We start from the raw sequence: 20,362 nt of genomic DNA, 5'->3' as shown, positions 1-20,362 counted from the left end.
GCAAATTTCACATTTTCACCCCATAGTGCATATCTCAACAGCTTCTCTGGCAGGAGGCTACGGTCCATTGGGACCAGAACCTCTCGTCATAAGAACAGTTTCTTCCCCTCTGTCGTTTGTCTCATGACCACTTTATAATATTTGCACAAAACTGGACACTTTATAATACCGGTCACTTTATTAAGTCATATTTGCACTGTTGTTCTGATGCTGCTGTTGTATATATTTTCTACTTATAAGTATTTTATTTTGTTTTTTAAGCATATCTTTTTTAACTTTATGCATGCCCTTATTTGTATTTGTATTTATTCAGTGTGTTTTATGTTGCACTTTATCACCGAAGTAAGTTCCTAGTTTGTGGACTGTGTTCACAAACGATGGCAATAAAATTCTTCTGATTCTGATTGTTGTATGAATAAAGGAATCTATCTGGGGGCAACAAATATGTAACAATAGTAATAATCATCATCTATTGCATTGTATATTTTACAGTGCATTACTCATTCGTGTCATACAGTGGTGTTAAGATGCAATTATAGCTAACTGCCCTGGCGGTCTGAAGGAAGTGAGGCAGCCAATCTGCACCATTGACCCTGACCACCACTCACACACAAGCCACTTTCATGTTAGACAATGTGGGCGAAATATCATCATCAAGACACAACAACATTTTCCACTAGAGTCACTGCTGCTCCACTGTAGCTCATGGTATTCTCCGTTCTAACCAGATCTGTCTTTGCTGAGCTTCAAATATCTGACGAGATTGGACACTGACGAGGGGATAATCCCACATATTTTAATACGCATAGATGCTAGATGTCTATCTCTTTGTTAATATGGACGATGTTGACCAAAAAATGTGAAACTTGGTGATTTTGAGTGTAGCTGTGAGTGTGTAACGACATAATAAAGAGAGAAGGGCGTCAAATAGTTTATGTCAAAGCAAAGAACGCATTTGGTGTACTGTGACCGCCAACCTGATGCACTAAAACAAGATCAGTGTTAAGCAGCGTGTGCAAGGCGGCCTGACCCACAACAATAACCAGTTTGATAAGTTCAGCACTATCACTTTTTCAATGACACATGATGATACAGTTATCTCTTCTCGGTGAATGCAAATCTTCAACTTTGTGACAGGACACGGGCTCCTTACCCAGTTTTTACTTTACATGGCAATCAAGAAACAGCCAAAGCCATAGTTTGTGGTGCAGCATACAACAAAGAGCAGGTTTGCGTTTTACAGTGAGAACACCCTTTTTGTCCAAACAATTAGCGTAAAACATGCAACAAAAGAAAAGTCTCATGTGTGTGTTTTAATTGTGAGTGGGCAGTGCAAATGGAATATACAGTGTGGTTATTTTGGGAAGGGAAGGAGTATAGTGATCACGCTGCTCAACATATGGAAAGGGAGGCCTGGCAAAGAGTGATGCAAACGTGGCTCTGCACAATAGGCTTCAATGGTGAGAAAATACTAGATTTACAGTTCATTTAAAGGAGCTAGAAGTAAAATTTGTTTTGCCCCAGTCAGATATATTTAAAAGCAACTCTTAGGTTCACAATTTGATCACTGTGTGTTGTTGGCGTCTAATTATAAAGATCTTTTTATTATCCATGAACCAGGAAGTAATGCTAAGAACATGCAAGTTTTTGTTAGAATTGAAAGGCCAAACTCTGTTCTGGCTTCTGAAAATCATAAAAAGCATTTATAAACAGATCATGGGGAATATTTAGGATGCGTTCGGAAAGCGTGGAATAACTTTGGACCGATTCAAACCGTTTACAATGTTTTTCACATTTTTTAAGACACTAAAAATGAGGTACAACGCCTTTAATATAAAAATACATTTGTTTTGTGTTGTGCATTTTTGTGTTCGAATTTGCAGTTTCATTTTTTCCCCACATTTCAAACACATGCAGGTCCAGACAACTCCACTACACTGATTTTCAAACCAAGATATTGCAGTTAAGTTTGAATAGTTTTCCTATTTAAGTCTTGCCTAAACAAATACAAAAATAAAGCCTGTGGTGTGTCCTCAGGTTGAACTCACTGTTGAACAAACGACCCTGGGATGAAGGTAACTCAATTCTGCTGAGTGGATTCTTTCTCTCTATAAAAGTTAAGAATTCAGTCTATTTATGTGCGTGTGTATATGTGTGTATATGTGTGTGTGTGCTGAAAGTATTGTATTTAGAGACGTCTGTTTGACTCTCCTTCCAGTAAAGAATGACTCACCAAACACCAGTGTTTAAGTCATTTTGGAGATTTACACATTTTACGAGCTGACGTATACAAAAAAGCAGTACAGGTACGGTTTGGAGCGCAGGCCCCCATTTTCCCACGTCAGCAACAATGTCATTAAAACAGTCGGCTAATTGCAAATGCCTTTGTGTTTTGAAAATGTAATTTATAGCAGATTACCTAATCCTGATTTCCGCATAGAATAAAAGAAAATCTTAAGTAGCTTTTAGGCGAAATTTATGATCTGTTGTTCATGGTAAAAACAAATCACACTCTGTTCTTGATAACTCTCTTCTACTAAGTACCAATTCCAAAAAGGTGTCTGGGCTGTATTAGTTTTGTATGGGGGAGAGTGATGACTTGAGTGCAGCAGACAGATGGATGGAGTCTCATCTGATTTAAGAAGAGCCTGACTCATAATGAGAGACAGATGGTGCACACATGGACAGAGACACAATGTAAACTCAGACCACAGGACACCATTACTCATCATTCTCTCCAATAGGGTCCTACTGGTCTTAATCTTTCTTTAACGCTAATGGGAAAGTGGTTTGCGAGGTGCAGATATATCAGCTTGTCCCTGAAGTTACAATTTCATCAGATAAGCTATTACAGAAAAATGTGTCATAAATTACACAAGGGTAAAGATAGCAGAGCGACTAAGCTAAAGTAACAAACACAAGCGATCTGTATGTTATAGCACTCCTCATATGTGATCCTGTGGTGATGTCGTCCAGGTCTGATCCATAACAAAAGCCGAAGTTAAATCTGTCAACTGGACAAAACTGAAGAAGTGGCTTGGATGAGCAGCGAAATGTCTTCACTCCTGCAATGTTTGGCTTTGGCTTTTGTAATGATCCTGTGATGAGTCAAAGTAATTGGATGCTAAATCTGAGTTAATGAGATGCTTAAAAGCTGACAACTATAGAGCTTGGGATAGAACGGCAAAATGTGTGGGGCAAGACGTACCAAATGTCCATAGCATATGTAATAAAAAAGTAAAAAAGTTAACCATAATCTCCTGGGTTACTACTGGTAAATATGTCATAAGTGACCAGACGTCCCTATTTACCCGGGACAGTTCCACTTTTGAGCCCTGTGTCCCTTGTCCTAGCAAATTTATCCAAAACCAATAATTTGTCCCAGTTTTATGCAAAAAATTTCACAGGTTCACAGGTATTTTTGACCCGCCATCAGTAAACTGGGCAATATATTGTCATTAAAATACAGAAAAATGTGCTTGAAAATGAAAACGCAAAGTCCCTCAACCATCCCAAGTTAGGATACTTTTGAAAATCTGATCTCCCTAATCATGCTATAACGTCAGAATATTTTGAATGAATGCAAACTTAGTATCTAGCATCTTAAAATCTCCATTGGTTTAACATTAGGCTAAGTGTCCGCCTATGCAAGCTACAAAATCGGCTTCTATGTTCAGTCCAAATTGCCAAGGTGATTTATGTTTTCAGGTTACCCAGGTTATCTAAGCCTTTGGTAGTATTAGTATGTGCCTATAGAATGCAATAGAAGATTAGCGAACAAAAATAATGCATCATTTTACATTCTGACATGCAAAATGTGTCATATTTTGCAGGACCTTCAGCTATAGAGCATCTCACCATAAACATTAGCCAGCAGCACTGTTTACCATGCGGTGTTGTGCCTGGAGAATCCATTGGTGTCTGGCTCCAGCACACGTCTCGATTCATCTGACCACACAGCTCCTCACATAAAGAGAGAGAGAGTGTGTCTGGGAGACTGCAGACATGGAGGAGGAGGAGGCCTGAGAATGCTACGGGGGAGAGCAGAGAAGGAGAGGTTAGCGCACTGAGAGGGAGGCAAGCTGGAAAGTTGCTACTGAAGGGTAATGTAGACCGCATGCTATGGAAAGGAATGCCTGTGTCTTTGTAGGCACATGGAAGAGTAAATGAGGAAGAGGAGGAGGAGAAGGCAACACGCGGCGGTAGGAGGGATCTAAGGCAGCCTGCAGCGTGGCTCTCTCTCAATGAAAGCTCTCTACTCTTCTGCTTTGGCTGCTGCTGCAAGTGAGCACATGTTCCACTCAAGCTAGGAGTAAACATTTCGATTTTTTCAATCCATTTTTTTGTGTGTCTGTGAAGATTTTGGATTCTAGCGAGATTTTGAAGACCTCTCTGAAGTGAAGCTGGTCTGCATTATCCTCATTGGACTGTGATCACATGACTTTTGTTGACACATAGTTCTACTGTGATGTGAGGAGGTTTTTTTGAGTCGCGGGCAGGTGTGATGCTGGGTCCGTCTGCTTGAAAGACAAACTGCAAAGACCCTTAAAAACTAGAAAACACACCAAATGGGGTCATCAGTTTCTCATCAGGGCTAACTTCCTGTGTCACACCTGTACTTAAAACATTGTGTAAAATGTAATAGCTTTCTTCCGCTGGCGTTACTCCTAAACTTTTCTTGACAAGGTGGATTTTTCACTGATCTGTGAGAACTTTTCCTCCCTTCAGTCATGAGCTTTGAGGTTTACAATGTGCTCCTGACTGTCCAGCTATTCCTACTCCAAACCTGGCATGGAAGCAGTCATCCCCAGTGTTTAGACTACAAGCCTCCATTTGGCCCCCGGCAGCCCCTGGTCTTCTGTAAGGAGTACTCCAAGTTTGGGTGCTGTGACCTGGAGAAAGATGAAGCCATATCACTCAAGTTCCACAGCATCATGGAGGGTTTCGACAATTCCGGCTTTGCCACCTGCGGCAGGTACATACGCAGCATCCTGTGTCAGGTATGGTGCAACAGTTATAGAAGTAAACAAAAAAACAACACGGTGATGTGGATGTCCTCTCCCAATTAATGTAATAATGAAGACTTTTCAATGAGGCTAAGACCATAGCTGTAGCTTTAAAGTTTTGCCAGACTATTCAAATGATTCTAGTGAAGGTGTACGGTAGAGTGCTTTCTGTATTACCACTTAATGACATCACAAGGAGGGACAGAGTGTTTTCAGTTTGAGCAAAGAACGCAGGCTAAATATGCAGGATTTGTGTGTTAAATATGTGTGAATGGAACAAAACACAACTCCAGGTATGTTTTTGATAAGGAAGCAACATTATAACAGATAAAAATTGCGTAATATAGGCCCTTTAAAGTACACATGACATATACTACTCAAAGTTACTAGCTACTTTGAGCAAAGTTTAAGTAGCATTTCTTGGTAACTCTTTTATACAAAATAGTTGAAAGCTGAATTCAGTTTTATTTAAGCCTACAGCTTCTTGCGTAATTTTTGAGTCATTCATGCCTAAGTAGGTGCTGACTTGGCACGGCTTGTGCGCAGACTGCCAATGAAAAGACACAGCAGGGGATGGTTGAAATACCCCTATGAAGTAACTCATCTGAGTACAAACCCATAGTAAAATCTTAGAAATTTTCACCCAAAACTCCCCTGAAAAGTTACGTCATGCTCCATAAAAAGGTGCTGACAAATCCTTTGACCTTAAAGTGTAGGTTTCTATCATTATAATTATAGACCTGCAAGCCTTTCTCTTTTCTGAGTGCTTTAAAGAGCATGCTGCAGAGCACGTAGGACTGGGCTTGTGTGTAACAGCATCAGTTATAGTAGAAATAGTCACTTCACTATTACTTTTAAATCGTGCATCTTTTAATATAATATTTTGTAAGAGAATATAAAAATGTAAAACTTCATAAAAACTGTCTTTATTATCCTTACTAAAGCATGAAGAAAGACCATAGACTGTATATATAAATGGACATAGCGAACCTGCTAGCTGCTGCACTCCAAACAGAAAGTGATCATAGGTGCGCTTCTGGCTCCATTGAATCTGGCTCCAAAAATTGTCACCGCTCTCTCCATAACTGCTGCTGTCAGGGTTGTTATTTTGGCCTTAAAACAGTCATATTAACCCACTCTACATGATCCTGGTATTTTTATTTCACTATTGTGTCTGTGAATCTAGATATGAACATTAATAACAGACAAATCAGGCACCTTCTTTACCCAAGGTTGCCCCGCTAGCATTAACAACAGGTTTGAATGACAGTGTTGTTAAGTGCCTCCTCCATGTTAAACCAGTGACGTAGGCAAGAAGCGCTGTTACCTTCGTCAGTCTCGCTCTCGATTGGCTCTTTGGTTGCTATGATACTTGCAGTCGTAATTCTTTGGCTCCAAATTTGCCCCTCTAACTGCTAGCCTTGATGAGCTTCATTTGACTGAAGCTATGGGTGATGTCACACTCACTAGTCCACTTTATAGCGTCTATGCTTCATACACAATGTAAGGCACATAATGAACAAAAAGTCTATGAAAGCTATGGTATCTGATTTTCACATGACCATGAAAAGAGTTGGTATTTAAATCTGTCTAACTCTTAACATTGGCACATGGTTCATATCCACATGCATAGATTTGTGTACGTGTGCAAGACTTTAGAACAGCTTTTTTCAGACGAACCTAAACCTAAACTGAGAAATTTTGTAATTTACAAAGAGAAAGTCAGGTACCCAAATGATTCTGGCTTAGTAAACTTAATACTCTATCTTTATAACGTGTAACGTGTTTTGTAAAATAGTACCAAAATATTGCATACAGTATTTCTTGGTATAATAATGTGTGCAGTCCAGACCAGTAGATTATATAAGTCAGCTCAAAGGTATTTGGTTTCAGGTTGGAGCCTCACTCATGCTGCTCTCAGTGATATAGAAGTTAAAGAGGCCCAGGAGGTGGTTAGGTTTCCCCGCTGCCAAGGCACTTATCGTGGGTAAACTCCACAGACTGAGCCCCTCTGTTCTCCGAGCCCCGCTGGAGCTTCCTGGTACAGTCTCCTATCACTGAAACAGCAGAGATAGACAGAGAGAGGGGAGAAAAGATGGAGAGTGAGGAGAGGAGAGAGGGATTTTCTTCATCCCTGAGCTTAACTGAGCAAACAAACAACCATTTCCTTCACAGCGAGGAGACAGGATATATTCAGTTCCTGCCACTGAGGGACACTCACACACTTCATTTATTATATAAGGACGAATCAGGTCAGTTGGGCAGGTGCATTTAATAGTTTTATTAAAATTACTTTATTCATACACATAGGGCTGTGTTAAAATATCAAAACAGAATGATGTTGAGGTCTGCAGTATTGATTTTACAATGTTTGGGTCATTTGAAAGGATTGTACAGGGAGTGGTTTCGCGAAGAAGTACTGTTGACAAAATATGTTGCTTTAAAATATTTTTATGCAGGGGTGGTACCAGGAGGGGGCTTAAGGGGGCACTAGCCTCTCCTAAAATGGCCAGTGCTCTACCATAGCTCCCCCAAAGACCCATTTTCACAGCACATCCAATCTTGACAAAAGATGTTCATTTGGCAACTACAGTGTTCAAAATGAGAATACAATAATTAGGTTTTATCAATCAATACAGGGGTTAATTACTTGTTTAAACAGCGACTCAGACATGGTGGAGGAATGGGGTTCGCTCACTACTATAAAAGGCTCCAAAGTGAGCGCCCACACTGAAGAACTTAGCACCCCCATAGCTCCTCAAACCAAAAATGTCTGCCGTTTTTCTCATGGAGGGTCCGCCACATGCTTGACTTTGTGGAGATATTATTGCTTTTCCTGGAATCTCAACAAATTCTTGACGTCACCAGACCAAATTACAGGTCAGATGTAGAGAGGCAAGCCCACTCACATTTTTCTGCAATAATTCACTGAATGCAACATAGATAGTTTAATGCCATACTGTCGAACATTCCAGGTAAAGCAATAATATCTTCATAGAGACAAGCAGATAGCAGACCCCCCACAAGAAAAGTTACATAGTGTACCATCAATGGTCAAATAATCTCTGTTTACAGTAATTTATATCACACGGGTCGTTCTCATTTTATATCTGACTTTTCTGAGATAATACACTATCAGTTTTATGTCAAGGCATCGTTCATAAAAGGAGGTTGTTTCAGTCCCAACAATGATTACTTTCTTCAGTGCCAAATAAGGGCCATGCTCTATTTTGGATAAAACTACCTAAAACCTTGATCCTCATGTGTCCTCTAAACCAAATCAGATCCACATGGACAGTGAGGACAAACGTTAGTCACTTTGGTTGGACTCTTCTAAACTAAGTAAGTTGTAACAGCTCTTAAATAGTTTGACACCAAGCTCTGAAATCCTTCTCCCATTGTACACTTTTAAATATTTGCCATTTGCAAAATGTAAGACAGATATCAAACTGTACAGAATCATGGACTATCTATGAGGCATCCATCTGGAGCTGGAAAAGTGCTGGCCAAAGCTGAAGCAGAACAGAGCATTGTTTGCCCTGTAAAGCTAAAGCTGTTTCACACACTCTTCACGTCTGTCCAACACACTTTCATGTTGGTTAATTAACAAGGGCTGCTCATGTTCAGTCCCAGAGAAATCATGTAATGCTGATGTGGATCTGTAAAAGCATTGGTCCCAAAGGTCCTGGAGCTATAACAGGCTAAATTCACTTGTTTATTTCAGCTAAATATTTAGATGTGTGTAATTAAGGCTTTTCCCCTCTCCAGAACTCAAAATGCCCATTTCCACTGCTCTACATTAAAGACCATTTATGCACTATGATGTATCTTGTAAGCAACTTTGAAGCTAGCTACTATAGTTGTGCGTTACTGTGCTAAGCATCAAACTGTTTCACCACCGCAGTGAGACACCAGAGAGTCCTGAGAGTCATTGCACCCACTGCTGACAACAAAGCCGATTAGTGTAATTGATGGCTGGTATTGTCCCATGCCTAAATATTCAGACAAAGGGGCTCTGTGAAGAAGAATAATGTCTTTCTCCTGTAGGTCTGATCTCTTGTATTGTTGGGTTTCAGGTGATATCACAACATCCAATAATGTTTTTTCCGGTGCATAGAATGGGTCATATTTTAAAGAGCTTCTTATTCTTTGTAGACGTCTAAATAAAATGTATGAAATGTTTAATTTTTATATACTTTATAATTCAACCCAAGTTTACTTTGCAGTTCAAGATGAATTACGACTCTAAAACTGAGGCTTTGTAGGCCAATTGTTTTTTGTTTCTAAGCTAGCAGTTATGGTTCAGTCTAGTTCACCCAAAGTTGCTTTAGTTCTAAATAATGTCAGGATCTGGTCACCTCCTACATAAAGACACGGCTGTGGTCAGTGACAGTTTCAAAGCTTCGTCCACGTGAACTGTCCTGGGATACTCTGTGGGCTGCTCTGGGTGTGGACAGTGTGGTCAGGCCTTAATAACTGACTAACCTTCCAAGTATCCCTTTATATATGGGACACTAAATGTATACAAGGCTGACAGTTGTAAGGAGCACAGAGCTTCAACATGAGAAATACATACAATGAAATAAATTTTTTATTCACAAGGTGTCACTTAAGATATAGTCATTTTGCTAGATGTGTCCTGACGGGTCACTTACCACATTTCCACATGCTCCTCCCTTTACCAAATGTAGACTCCTTATGCAACCAGCAGTTTTGTCCAACAATCATCCATTCTGTCCGTGATTTGTTGGATTTGGGCATTTGTTTATCGCCACAACAACCACAAGCACATTTAACTGCAATATACTTCACTTTTAACTACACGTGATAGTGACACTTAAAGGCCCATTGCGTCACTTTTTAGCTAAAAAATAGACTAAAATTAAAGTATGTTTTTTTTGTTTGTTTTTTGTTTTTATTCCACTGAAAAAGTTAGAAAATCCCTATTTAAAATATTCCGCAGTGTGGTATATCTCCATGGAAAATGGCTTTGGCTATGACTTTAACTTTCTATTTGTATGGAATCGTCCCACCTGCAGAAAGTTACATAGTGTTCCTTTAAAAATAACTATGCTTATTCCGTAGTTGGCATTTACAAAGTTTGAAAATGAATGATGCATTAGCTATTCACCAGTAGAATGGAGCAATAAAAAAAAAAAAAACAACAAAAACACTGTCGTACACTCTTCAATATGCCTTATGTCTTTTTGACCCCATTGTTGGCCAGTCATTAAAAAGTATTTTGTCTCTGATTGCAGGAGTGCTCTCCTTATGCAGCGCACCTGTTCGATGCAGAGGATGCCAACACGCCCATGCGGCTGCTGCCTGGCCTGTGTAAAGACTACTGCCTGGACTATTGGCGCCAGTGTCGCTACACCCTGAGCCTGCTGCTGGAGGATCAGCGGAGCCCAAATGAGCTCCATCAGCTCTACAACATGACATCTGCGTTAGAGGAGGACAGCAAACTCTTCTGTGACTTCCTGGAACTCAAAGACCGGCAATACTGCTACCCCAATGTCCTGAGCAATGAAGGTATGAGCAGGAAAGCACATCATGAAATCCTAAAGCATTTATAGGCCAAATACTAAAGCAGGGAAAAAATAAATTTGAATTGAGCTTGAGTTCAAATTGTTAATGATCAGCTTTGGTCCTTCTAATAAAGAGGTCTACAACCAATCCTCTGTCAGTAAAAGACTGTATTGGAAGAAATCTGACCTTTTCTGTTAACTGACCATGTTTAAAGTATATATAGTTTATGCTCAGTAATTAATGAAAGGCATTTTTATTTGTTTATTAAGTCAAATTGAAAAATGTGATTGTTTAGTATGAAAAAAGTGATCCAGCATAGTGCCCAGCCTGAGGAGTGATTTTAGATACCAACAAACTAAGATACGAAATGGCAGCACACTTTGACAACAAATTTGGTTAATGTTTGCTTCAATTAAAAAGGGGGAAGAACGGGGAGAGACATTCAGCAATTTCCCAGAACCAGAAATGAATCACAATGCCACACAGACCCTGGCTTCTATTTTCTCCACGCAACTGACTATTTCTGGATGATGAAATGAAAGTAAAAGTAAAAAAAAAAGAAGTGGTATATGATGTTGATATTACTTAGTTTCAGGAGAGATAACAACATTCTGTAGGTCTACAAAGAGGGTGGTGGCTAAAATGGTTAAATGCACACTTTTGTTCTGTGGTTTAATCATTAATTAAAGTGATCAGGTTCAACAATGAATGAATTTAGATATTTCATTTTAAAATTCCTTGTAATTCATTGGGAAAACTGGTTCTTGTTCCTCACATATTATCACATTCATTGCTGACTTGTACTTACCTCCACAGAGCTAAATGCTAACCTGGGGTCTGTGCGGGAGGACCCTAAAGGCTGCCTGGAGCTGTGTTTGGAGGAGGTTGCTAACGGGCTGCGTAACCCCGTGGCTATGATTCACGCCGACGACGGCTCTCATCGCTTCTTTGTGGCCGAACAGCTGGGTTATGTGTGGGTCTACCTGCCCAACGGCTCCAGGATCGATCGACCTTTCCTCAACCTCACCCAGGCTGTGCTCACCTCACCCTGGGCTGGAGATGAGAGGGGTTTCCTCTGCATCGCCCTGCACCCAAGGTTTGCAAGACGCTCATAAAAAACGGTCAAATGGATTTTAGTTTTGCTAGTGTTTGCTTAAAAAACAGTTATTGTGCAATCCAGGTTTAGCACAGTGAAGAAAGCCTATGTTTACTACTCTGTGTCAGTGAAGAAGGAGGAGAAAATCCGAATCAGTGAGTTCATGCTTTCAGCCCATGATGACAACCAGCTGGACCACTCTTCTGAGAGGTGAGACATTTGGGAATACACGTTTAACACAATTTTTGGTCAACGCATTTCAAATCAGAGGGTTACTTAAATGTGGAAAATGCAAAGGTTTATAGTTTGAAACATATAACTCACATAACTGCTTGAGAATACATTTTATATTGATTGATTATTGTTAGATTTCTATGTGCACTGCGTAACATATACCACCTGCTGGACTTAGCGACATACCGATGAGTATTTATACTTTTCACCCTACAAAAGATAGACTGTTTAGTATTTTTAAATGCTATTGCAACACATTGGATTGCTTAATAACGTCAAAGTTTGATAAAATCTGCTTTTGTTTAGGACTATCCTTGAGGTAGTGGAACCAGCGTCCAATCACAATGGCGGCCAGCTTCTTTTTGGTCATGACGGTTACCTGTACATCTTCATCGGTGACGGAGGCCGTGCTGGTGACCCTTTTGGAAAGTTTGGCAATTCACAAAACAAGTAAGAATCTATTAATGCTCCACGATCATAGGTTATTTAAAATTACATAATCAGTTGCGCATATATTCCTTGAAAGATCTGATTGAGTTCTCCCCAGACACTGTCACTTGTATATGGCGGTGTTGTTGACATGCTGCATTAGTCATTCTGGGAAAGCTGAAGGATACACCCAGCCAAGTCTAATATTGACTCTACGTGTTGCGGGCTGCCACACACTGCTACAGGCTGAACTGCGAAAAAAAACGTGCTGAAGGTAAAACTATCTGTCTGTCTGTTCTTAAGGTCCGCGCTTCTTGGTAAAGTGCTCAGGATCGATGTGGATAACAATGATGATGGAGCGCCTTACAGCATCCCGTCTGACAACCCTTTTGTGGGGGAGAAGAACTCTAAACCAGGTACATAAGGGGTATGTTGTCGATAATAGACAATTCCATTACGTATTAGAAATATACTTATCACAACTCCATAAAATAGCAATATGGGCATTGTCTGTGTAATCCCTCAGTTGTCCAGGTATGATCCGTAGTAAAAGAAAAAATTAAAATGTGTCTTCTGGGCAAAAAGGTGCAGGAGTGAAGATGTTTTGCTGCTCAATAGATGTGTTAGTTTCAGTGGAGCTAGCTCCTCCCTTCAGATAGACATAAGGCAGTGTCCACCATCCGACCAGAACTGAAGAAGAGGCTTGGATGAGCAGGGAAACGCATATTGAAACAATCCAGTATACATCTGAAAGGTTCATTTGCAAAAACAGATAAGTACAATTTGAAAAAGTCATCGGAGGCTTGTATCTTAGTATAGTAATATTTTCAAAAGCAAAACATATTTCACTGCTATCAAAATATATTCCCTTCTTCATAAAATCCACTCTACTTTATTGTCACTTATAATATGTTTAGAAAATTGTAACAAAAAGACAAACCTTTTTGGCTTTTTTCAAAATGGAGATATCTGGTTTTGCTATTGAACTCTTCATATATAGAACAATACATAAGCACTTACCACAGAGTTGGGTCTGGTTAGCATTTGGATAAGAAATCGCTAGAAAAACAAGGTGCCACAGAGAAGCATTAAAGGTTCATGTGTAAACTGTCATTGTGTCCTTAGGCAAGACACTTCATCCACATTAATAATAATAATAATCCATTTTGTTTATAAGTGCCTTTCAAAACACCCAAGAACACTGAACAAGATAAAAATTTGATAAAAACATACAAATACAATAACTGATTGATAAAAGATGTGTGATTGGTTACAAGAGATAGGACAGTCTGAACAGGTGAGTTTTGAGTCTGGATTTGAAGAGTGGAAGAGAGTCTAAGGTGTGGAGATCAGGAGGGAGAGAGTTCCAAAGCTGGGGGGCAGAGCATTGGGCCTAGTGTGAATATGGTAATACATAATGCATTATTAATATAAAAGTCAAGTAAGAGGGTTGTTACTGAATGTTACTCAAGTCAAATACTGTATATTATGTAGTTTCTTCAGTTGATGGATGGTTAAATAAGTCTAACTGCTGTCCTTATAGAAATATATGCCTATGGAGTCCGTAACATGTGGCGTTGCTCCATTGACCGCGGTGACCCAGTGACAGGCAGCGGCAGAGGCAGGATGTTCTGTGGAGACGTGGGACAGAACAAATTTGAGGAAGTGGACATTATAGAGAAAGGTATGGTATATACAGTATTTGGTCTGGTGTGTGCAGCACTTCTCTGATTTGATAAATGTCCAAATATGCCCTATGCTTTGTGTTTGTGTAGTAGTTCACATGAAAGTGGCAAAAACACTACAGCTGCTAGAACATCAAATTCTACTAATACAATTATTATAGAATCTAATGTCATAACATAATTTACTTTAGTTAAAAAGTATATGTATTTACTGTGCATTAAAGCTGCTCATTTGTTTGAAAGGAGGGAACTATGGCTGGAGAGCAAAAGAAGGCTTCAGCTGCTACGACCGCAAACTCTGTCAGAACTCATCTCTGGGTGAGTTCAACACTGGGGCCCTTCCACTGATGTTCACTTTAAAGTTGGACATTTATCGCTGCACTTAAAGAGAAATGAGGACAGATGTGCACTTGAGCTTTTAACCTTAGCCAGACTTGATCTTTTTAGGTCAGAAAAGTGCAAAGTACTGTAACTAGACACGTCTGAGTTAAGTTAGAAGCGATGGCCCAATATGTATTTTTTCTAGGCAAAACTGACATCAGATTGGTCTTGCAGTTGCACGTGATATTTGCTGATATTAATGTTTAAAATCTGTCGTAAGGTCCACAAACTTTAGTAAAATTCAGTGATTTATGTATTATTTTGGGATGTCATATAGTTAGTTTAAAAAGTCACCTCTGATGCACTGGATATGATTCACAGGCACACATATATGAGTAGCTAAAATTAAAATATCAGGGAATTTTTCTACATAATATAAATATATCCCTGCATAATTAACTACCTTGCCACTAGCAACAACATCTCTCAGAGTTGTCCCATTCAAATCCCATAACTGCAGGAAGACATAACGTAATGCCTATTGTGGGGAAGCTGGCCAATGTGGTCTGAAGCAGGAGACAGACTCAGAAAAAAATTCCCATTCAACAAAACGTATTCAAATTCACCGTGGTAAAACGTGGCAACATACTTACAAAAAATAACTGTGCTTAACTTGAAATTAACAAAATGAAAGAAAATCCCTCAACCCTCCCCCAGGTAAGTACTAATGATTCCACAGATGTCCATTAGGTTAGAAACACTATAATACTGAAACCAAAGTACACAAAGACGTTGAAACAAAAAGGAACTCAAGCCAGATCTCACCCCAAGGCTTTAAAAACGTCCGACATTGGGCACGCCACGTCTTTTGTCTGGACCATGTGGAGACTCAAGTAGTGAAAGGATGTGTTTAACTGAATTGTATAACTGAAATGAATAGGTTTGAGCAAATAAAATATCTTTAAAGTAACTTGTGTATGCGTGGTATTTAACTTGAAGGTGAACTATAACTAAACAAAGATTAAACAAAACAAACCCGGGACAAAAAAGACCACTTTGTCACACTAATAATGAACAAACTACCTTTCATAACACAATATTGAAATAACTGCTTTATTTCAAAATGAGAAGGCGAATTTCGACCACTTTCTGATTCAAATATGTTTTTCTTTTATTATCTTTTTATTCCTGCAGACGACATACTACCTATCTTTGCATACCCGCACAAACTGGGCAAATCCGTGACGGGCGGGTACATCTACCGGGGCTGTCAGATGCCAAACCTCAATGGACTCTACATTTTTGGAGACTTTATGAGCGGGTGCGTGCTTCAAATTTGGACGTTTATCTTTCAACATGGCAAGTACTTAACGATATGCAATTACAATAATGCATAATAACATATCATTTGGTTTGTAGGCGTCTGATGTCTTTGAAGGAAAATACCCTGACTGGAGAATGGCAGTATAATGAGATTTGTATGGGACGAGACCAAACCTGTCGCTTCCCCAAACTCATCAACAGCTACTATAAGTACATCATCTCCTTTGCCGAGGATGAGGCAGGTAAGGACCGCAAGTGCTATGGAATTATCGTCATTATAGGTTTGATAATTTGTTATTCAGTACGCTGCCAAATTTTGAACCAAACAAGACAAGTATTCCAACGTGAAAACACGAGAATTTTGATATTAAAAGTTAGCATTAAAGACTAAAAAATGGGCCACAAATCAGTTATATATTTACAGAATGGTAAGATGTCTGCTTTTAACCTTCTTTCATTGCCTTCATTACATTTGATTGTTTCATATTAGGTCTACAGTGTGATTGAGTTTAATTCCACAACAATTCCCATCTACAGGCCAATAACACTGAGTTAGGAGACAAGTGAAAGTTCTGTGTTTAATGTCATATGCTGTCTTTTGCTTAGTGGGACTAAACACCTAAACTTGTCCCACAACTACATTTCAAATAGAGCTGTTAACTTGGTCAATATCTGAGGAACTAAAGGGGTGACTGAGGTTGAGGGGCGGGGCCAGGGCATATGAGGAGCAGTCTGATTTGTATTCACAGGTATCCACATTTAAAACTCCGCACCTGCAGCCAGGTGTTTGTAATCGAAAACACCTGGTTGTAACCGGGGCAGTCATGTGTGATGTCACATAGTACTTGGAAGTGCAGTGTCTGTCTCTGAAGGCAACACACACTAAATTTTTGAAGACAAAGCTGCAAAGATTTACTTAGTTTGTGTTAAAAATGGCCAAAAAATGACCAGGAACTGACAATGCTATTAATACAAAGTATAGTTTTGTAGCAAAAAAGGTGATTTAGTGTTTAGTTTCACTTTAAATATACTGTAGCGAGCTCAAGGGTCAAGTTACTAATATCAAAATTTGAGTATTTTTTATGAACATGCCATCAGTGGGGAAAACTGCGTCTTGCGCTCATCTGGAAGTATACGGTAGATATACTTGTGCAAAATGAGTTAGTGAACAAAAGCAAGTTATGAGAAACAAAAAGTTCTTTCTTGTAAAAAAAAAACAACAACAACAAAAATTCCTACTAAACTAGTCTTCCTAACTTCAAAGTAACCAACAGTAGTAATTTTAGCTTCAGTTGCTTCCAATTAAAAAACGACACCGCTGATTACTGGGCACTTCATCTGTTTCAAACACATGATTTGGCTTCGAAATGTGTATCCTTTCTATGTACAATCTTTCCCTCAACAAATGTTAACTTTTTAAACTTCTGTTTTCAGGGGAGTTGTACTTCTTGGCCACAGGATCTCCCAGCGCGACAGCCAGAGCAGGAGTCATATATAAAGTAGTGGACCCATCCAGGTAACCAGTCAGTCGCGTGTACTGTGATGGGAGGATCTCATGATAATAAGTGATGCCAGAAAACACATATTTATTTATGTTCTTAGGCGTGCACCTCCTGGAAAGTGCGGTGTAAAGCCTTCCCCTGTCAAGATAAAAGGGAAACTTATTCATTTCTACCCTAAGGAAGGTGAGACTACGCTAGTTTTATGATACAGACATAAAATACATATTCCAAGCTTTATTAAAAGTATTAAAAGTGTGGTGGCTCCGGAATTTCTGTGTTTGAATATTTGCGGTAAGGTTTGGACTCCCCCGGTCTATTCAAATATTACTACTTCCTGTCGTTAGAAAAGGCTAGAAGACATGGTTACCTTTGTTAGAGCAAGGAAAAGTAGCAGTACTGACTCTGTTAATAGAGAAAACATTGCCATCCGCTGGACGCACATATTTACTACAGATGTTTAGACTATTTTTCACATCTATCTGTAAAAATAAAGGATAAAGTTTGCTATCAGTGTAGTGAAATAGGGCGGGCCAACTGTAGATGAAACAATATCATATGAATCATAATAAACTCAAATGTAACTCTCATTCATATCTTTTTATCTCTTCTACTTTCAGAGTTTGTAATCGACAAGAAACCGACCACGACTCCCGTCCCGACCACAACGAAGAGCACAACAACCACCACAAGAAGACCCCTTCCTCCCTTAAAACCCCCCATCTTTAAACCCACTCCCCCGCGCCGGAAGCCCAAATCGACCACTACCCCAACTACGACCAGGGCTCAGACCAAGAGTCCGACCCGAAAACCTACCACCGCCACCACTACCACCACCACCACATTACCGCCAACTACTGCCACCCCAGCTGCTCCCCCCACCACCTCTCCTCCCCCTACCCTCACGTCCGCTGTCAGGACCGCCGTTCAGGCCTCAGACAGGGCAGGCCCCACCATGACGCGGGGCGGAGGTGAGAGCCTTAAGCCAAAGAGAATCCTGCTCCTCTCTGCAATCATATGTGTTTTAATTTACGCATTTTAGAAGGTTAGAATTTAGTCTGTAATCAAAGTGTAATTAGAATCAGGTAGTGGCTAGTAGTTGGACATTTTGCAAGGCAGCTGAATTGTAGATATACTGTAGATTTAAAGGGAGGCATTTTTGTCTTCCCATTATTTAATTGCAATTGTGTTATTACTTTGTGGTAATTTTAATATTTCACCAATCTTTTGTTCTTTATAAAGCCCCCTAATCCATCATCTAAACAATGTTACATGGCTGCTTACACATAGACTTTGTAACAGGAGGGTAGAGAAGGCAAAAAGGACCCAGGGGTGTGGGCAAGGCAGCTTATGGAACAGTGTTAAGCTTTGGAGACCAGTTGCTGAAGTAGAACTTGAAAGACAACAGCACTTTTTCTGTTTTAAAATCGCTCGTGATGAGTACATGAATACTTACAATAACTATACTTTATTTTGATCAAGCACTTTCAACAAATACATCTTGTCAACAGAATCCAAGTACAGGTCTGGATGTGGTAAGCACTTATAAAAGGTAACTGTTCATGAATAGGTTTCTCTGTGGTACTAATTTAAGATTCACAGTTATTTTATTACTTTTGCATTTAAAGTCTACAAAAAAAAGACACTTGTTAAATGCTACACAAAACTGTAAAACTCAGGTACAGCGGTAATACCATCTGTCTAAGTTTAAGTCACTCATCCTTAAGTGTTTACTCTATGGCTGGCCCACAGAAAAGATTAATGTGCTTTTTATGTAAGTTGATTGCACTACATTATTTAAATTAGGTATCAAATTTATTTAAATATTAAATAAATGTTTCTGCTTCAGTTTTTGTTTGGACATTGTTTTTTGTGTCTGTGTCTAAGTCTTTCAAAATACAGAGGATGCTCAGAGAGTGATCAGATTATGTGATGATGGTTTATTTGTAAATGGCAGTAAGAAAAAGTATGTTAACAAAAGAAATGTGACTAACTCTGGATATACCTCAGATATATAACATTTGAACATGCAGTTCATTCAAGTTATGAGGTTATGGTTCTCTGTGTCCCTCAGGTGTGCTGACCACAGCCTCACCTAGGACTAGCCCCTTCATCTCCACACCACCTGTGTCTGGGACAACCCCCCGGCCACCATATTGGAACCCAAAACCCACATCAACTTTGCACAAAACTACCAGAACTTCAACAAACAGCACTCAGATATCACCCAAAGAGGACAAAGTACGACTTGGAGAGAAACTGGCCGACACTCGCGAGGGCAACCAGATCCACAAAAAGCCCAGGCGCAGAGGACAAAAGAGGGGCAGGAAACTGCGTGCGGGTTCTGTGCGCCTCATCAGTGCAAACGGCCTACCAGACAGAGGCAGAGTGGAGATCTACATCCGCGGCGAGTGGGGGTCAGTGTGTGATGACCTCTTCACCAGAGCGGCTGGTACTGTGGTGTGCAGACAGCTGGGGTACAGCACTGCTCTGGTGGTCATGAAAAGAGCCATTTTGGGAGCAGCCGAGGACAATGTTAAAATCCAACTGGACAATGTTGAGTGTTCGGGCAGTGAGTACTCACTACTTCAGTGCAAGAGGTCCAAAGTGGGAGAGCACAACTGCTCACACAAGGAGGACGTGGGGGTCATCTGTGGCTACGGGACTTCTTAGTTACAATTGGTTCTACAGTATTTAGTTGACCTGTTACAACTTAGAGGAAGTATTGGTGCCGTCAAATTGTTTCCCTTAGTTTCAAAAATGTGCCCTATAAATATAAAGAGTGAATACTTGTCTGTTAAAATGGCCATTGCAGACAGATAACCACTGTGACAGGGTCAACACCAGTGCGGTCAAGAGGTATGAGTTTAAAAACATACGAATTGCTGTTAATCTGCAAACTGAAACATTTCACCTGGGTTGGCATTTTTTGATCAATTTGGCTTGCAAAAATTGCACATTTTTCATAGTTTAGGTTTTTATAGGAAATGGAAATGTTTTTGCTATGAAGATATTTTTATGAATGTATTTTTTTTAAGAAAAACACATAAATGCTGAGCATTGTGCACAATGAATGTTAAAGTTAAGTAGACACCAATTTGTAGTAAAATGAATAAAGCTCACTCAAAAACTGAATATTTCCTCCTTATCATTATTTATTCTGAGTGAAGTGTGTCAAAGTAGGTCTATTTGAAAGTTTCACTCTTAAACAAATATGTGAGGACAGTCCACTAGAGTCAC

The 20,362-nt window shown here is 39.7% G+C and overlaps 1 protein-coding gene across 1 annotated transcript; it reads left to right on the top strand.

Annotated features, from left to right (window-relative positions):
• Positions 1-4,060: 4,060 nt before the first annotated feature.
• Positions 4,061-19,833, top strand: si:ch211-136a13.1 (HHIP-like protein 1). Its single transcript, XM_033977457.2, has 14 exons — positions 4,061-5,000; positions 10,265-10,538; positions 11,352-11,631; positions 11,716-11,841; positions 12,172-12,315; positions 12,598-12,710; positions 13,838-13,978; positions 14,223-14,297; positions 15,495-15,621; positions 15,720-15,865; positions 17,058-17,139; positions 17,226-17,308; positions 17,743-18,093; positions 19,197-19,833. Exons 1-14 carry the CDS (start codon positions 4,731-4,733, stop codon positions 19,793-19,795), a joined length of 2,811 nt encoding a protein of 936 aa, XP_033833348.1. The 5' UTR covers positions 4,061-4,730; the 3' UTR covers positions 19,796-19,833.
• The last annotated feature ends 529 nt before the right edge of the window (positions 19,834-20,362 follow it).

This window comes from Periophthalmus magnuspinnatus, chromosome 13 (assembly GCF_009829125.3).
Source record: "Periophthalmus magnuspinnatus isolate fPerMag1 chromosome 13, fPerMag1.2.pri, whole genome shotgun sequence".
NCBI classification, from domain to species: domain Eukaryota; kingdom Metazoa; phylum Chordata; class Actinopteri; order Gobiiformes; family Gobiidae; genus Periophthalmus; species Periophthalmus magnuspinnatus.
This window is presented reverse-complemented; position numbering and strand designations above follow the sequence as displayed.